This window comes from Peromyscus maniculatus, chromosome 18 (genome assembly GCF_049852395.1).
Source record: "Peromyscus maniculatus bairdii isolate BWxNUB_F1_BW_parent chromosome 18, HU_Pman_BW_mat_3.1, whole genome shotgun sequence".
Classification (NCBI taxonomy): Eukaryota; Metazoa; Chordata; class Mammalia; order Rodentia; family Cricetidae; genus Peromyscus; species Peromyscus maniculatus.
The window spans coordinates 53716823-53720923 of record NC_134869.1 but is presented as its reverse complement, the minus strand read 5'-3'; the positions used below and the strand labels follow the sequence as shown (position 1 = coordinate 53720923).

General features: G+C 33.8%; 1 protein-coding gene across 1 annotated transcript; it reads left to right on the top strand.

Annotated features, from left to right (window-relative positions):
- Window positions 1–356: 356 nt before the first annotated feature.
- On the top strand, window positions 357–1401 carry LOC102908537 (olfactory receptor 6C75-like). The gene is given in 2 exon segments (XM_015989499.2): window positions 357–696; window positions 699–1401. Coding segments are annotated over 2 exon segments (960 nt in total). The 3' UTR covers window positions 1319–1401.
- Window positions 1402–4101: the final 2700 nt, after the last annotated feature.

Sequence of the window (4101 nt, the reverse complement as noted above, 5' to 3'; positions counted from 1 at the left end):
CCCAAAGTAAATTTTAGTAAACAATACAACAGTATTAAGTATACTTTAGTTAATATAGACACTCCCCATTAGTTATATAGACTTATCCTATATAACTACAAATTTCTACTCTTTGAAAATATTAGGATAACATAGACTATGTTGCAAATATAAAATAATGTATAATACTATTTATGTTTATGCACACATTGTGTAATAACATCCAGCTTTATAAAGGGGACATTGCCACCTTGACATCTATTACATCATAGATGAATTTGAAGGATATTATGCTAAGTAAAATAAGCTAGGCACAGGTAACAAGTTCATTTCTTTATTAGCAAAGTTGATTTCTTTTTTCTTCATCTATTTAGAAAATGTCTTTAGAAGCAGAGACTATTATGAGAAATTCAACATCAGTAACAAATTTTATTCTTCTTGGATTGACAAATGATCCACAATGGCAGCTTGTGATTTTCACGTTTCTTCTTGTTACCTACATGCTAAGTGTGACTGGAAACCTCATCATCATCATCCTCACTCTCTCGGATGCCCATCTGATGACACCCATGTATTTCTTCCTTCGCAATTTCTCATTCCTGGAAATATCATTCACATCTGTCTGCATTCCCAGATTCCTTGTCACTATTGTGACAGGAGACAGAACCATTTCCTACAATGGTTGTGTGGCTCAGCTATTCTTTTTCATTTTCTTGGGATAACAGAATTTTACCTTCTGGCTGCCATGTCCTATGATCGCTACGTGGCCATCTGCAAACCTCTCCACTACACAACAATCATGAGCAACCGCGTATGCATTCTTCTTGTCTTTAGCTCATGGTTTGCAGGATTCCTGATAATCTTTCCACCAATTATCCTTCTGCTGCAGTTAGACTTTTGTGCCTCCAATATAATTGACCACTTCATCTGTGACTCTTCTCCAATTTTGCAACTTTCTTGCTCAAACACTCACTTTCTAGAACTCATGGCATTTTTGTTAGCTGTGGTAACACTCATGGTCACCTTGACATTAATTATTCTCTCCTACACAAACATCATTCGGACAATTCTGAGAATTCCTTCTACAAATCAAAGGAAAAAGGCCTTTTCCACTTGCTCCTCCCATATGATTGTTGTCTCCCTCTCCTATGGCAGCTGCATCTTCATGTACATTAAGCCTTCTGCAAGGGAGAGAGTGACTTTAAGCAAGGGAGTAGCCGTGCTCAACACCTCAGTGGCTCCTCTCCTGAACCCCTTCATCTATACGCTGAGGAACCAACAAGTGAAGCAAGCCTTCAAAACCATGGTCCAGAGAGTCCTCTTTTCCTCAAAGAAATGAACATGATCACAAGGAAAAAGGGACCTCTGAAGACAAGAGCTGGATGAAAATCTCTGCCCCTCTCCACATGGATTTTTTCCCAACAACTATCAAAGTATATTAAACTTACTGATAAGCTGGAGCAAAAATGTATGTAAAGAATAAATAGAAATACGAGATGAAATGTATTGGGTGTTTTAAATTATTTTTCTAAGGAAAATATAAGTTAAAGTATATAAAAAATTATGAATTTTATTTTATTCTTTGGTACTATTTTTTAAACGACAGATTATTCAACTGAAAATGTCTCTATTTCTACTAATCATATTTTAAAATGAAAATCATGACTTCTACAGTTCCATTGTTATCCTGACTTTATATTCATATTCCTTCCACTGGTACAATTGTCATTCCCACTGACACACCACCAAATGAACAGAAAGTGTTGAAGTGTGTACAACGGTGGAATGCTGCCTCTCTGCTGGTTATCCTGGAAATCACAAGTGCTGACTACTAATATCATAGACTTTTTCTATAATTCAACATGCAATAATGTCTTTCTATTTTCCGTTGTCTCCTTTACAGACGTTTTCTTCCCCATAGGCTCATAGTCAAGACAATGAATTTTAGAAGTAGCCAAGAAATGAAAATAGTGTTCCAAGGTTGGTCCTGTGCCTAATGAATCCCTCGGGTCCTGTGCTTCACTACGAGTAATTATCTTGGGACAGAAGCTGTGAGTCTGACTAGATACTGGGTACATCATTTGATTTTTAGCTTCTTGATTTTTAGCTTGATCTGAATGACAGGTAAATGTGATGAGCTCCATACATTTCCTATGTGAATTAAAGAAATAATTATTCTCATGAACAAGAACAATATGAAGCTCTGATTATTTCACTGTGTTCCTATGGAATGATGTACACTTCATTTGAATATATTCTAAACTAGTATAATTACAAAACAGTGATTAAGTGATATTTTATTTGATTATTAATTCTTTGTTGAGGCAATTTATAAAGAAAATGAAACTATGCAAGTTGGCTTTGTATGATAAAGCAAGTAAGCAGAAATATAAAATGAAAATCCAAAGAGTTTGGGAAAAGTGTAAAGATTAAGTAAATTAATATAAACTATAGACAGACAGGAGAGGGAACATGAGATGAGAGAAGATGAATGGAAAAGGAGAGAGTAGGGAAAATTTATCCTCCTGATTAGCAAAGCTTATCTGAAGACATCAATTCCAATTTAGGAAAACTGAAAAAGAAACTTACAAACTTCTGCATAAGTTCAAACTGCCTGGATCCATTAATACAGAAATACTTTCTTTTTTCTATTATTTTCGGTTTAAAGATTTGTAACAATTTGAAAAGGATCTTGCAGATAATCTGATTAATTAATCTGAAATACTGATAAAATTCTAAGTAATATTACTTGTGTGATTTTTTTTTACTTATATTTCATTGTCAGTAAGATCTTAATGATTATAACTGTTTTTCCAGCCAAATACCCTGTTACGATCTCAAGGAATACAATGTTGTAGATCCATAAATATATAAAATATGTTTAGACACTAGTCTATGTTATCATTTTCTGTATTAAATACAAATAAAATGATTAGTGTAAGTTACAGATTATCAGAGTTTATGCGTACATGCTCTTGGAGGTCTCATTGTGGCTCCATTCACAGAGGCAAGAAATACAAGAAAACACAAAGACGCATAAAGTTGACTGTAGTCAATTCTGTGACTGTGTAATAATTCCAGTCCTGTTGCTACTTCGGTATGCACAAGCATAGATGAGTACTCCTTAGAAGTCTAATTCTTGTTCCACAAGTAATTACAATATTTATTACCACAGTAAAAAAAATTATCTTTAATTTTTACTTCATCTCATTTTCACTATATATGATATGTACAACAAATAAAATTACATATCAATAATGTGTCTAGAAACAGGGAAAATGAGTCAGTTTGTAAAGGGTTTGTCATTCAAATATGAAGATCTGGGTTTGGATCCCCAACATCTAAGTAAAAACCAAGGTGTGATGGTATGCACCAGGAAGCCTAGCATAAGAATGTGGGCATAGGAGGAGGATCCCTGGAACTGGTGAGTTTCAAGTTTAGTGAGAAACCCTGTCTTAAACAAGATAGAAAGCAATAGAGGAAGACACCAAACATTAACCTTTGCCTACACACACACACACACACACACACACACACACACACACACACACACGCATATATCCCCTATGCACATACAAGCATGCACCACACAAACACACATAACCAGGTATACATTTATTAATAACATTTTCACTCAACAGCAAATTATTAGTAGTTAATCTTTGAAGAGTCAAATGTTATACATAAGTTTTTTACTGTATGGGTGCTTAATTAAAAAAAACCACAGAAGTCACAGTTTAGAGATGCAAATATAAAAGGCAGATTTTATTATTAAAAAATTAAAAACACTATCATTAATTACAACCATGAATGTCAGATTCAAAATCAGGAAAACAAGTATAAAATATCTAAAACAAAAAAAAAAATCCAGGTACAAGAATGGCAGGTTAGAAGAACAAAGGTAAACTCACAACACAGAGAAAATACATAGGAAAGAAAATGTAAATTGTTGAAAAAGAAAGGACACTAAGTTCTATCAATTTCATTTATTCTTCAAAGGGATTAAAAAATACAGACTTTCTCATACAAACAAAACATGGATGGATTTGTTATGAGTAGATCTGACCTATCAGAAATGTAAAATGTTCTTCAAGCATATGGAAATTTGTACAGATCAGAGAC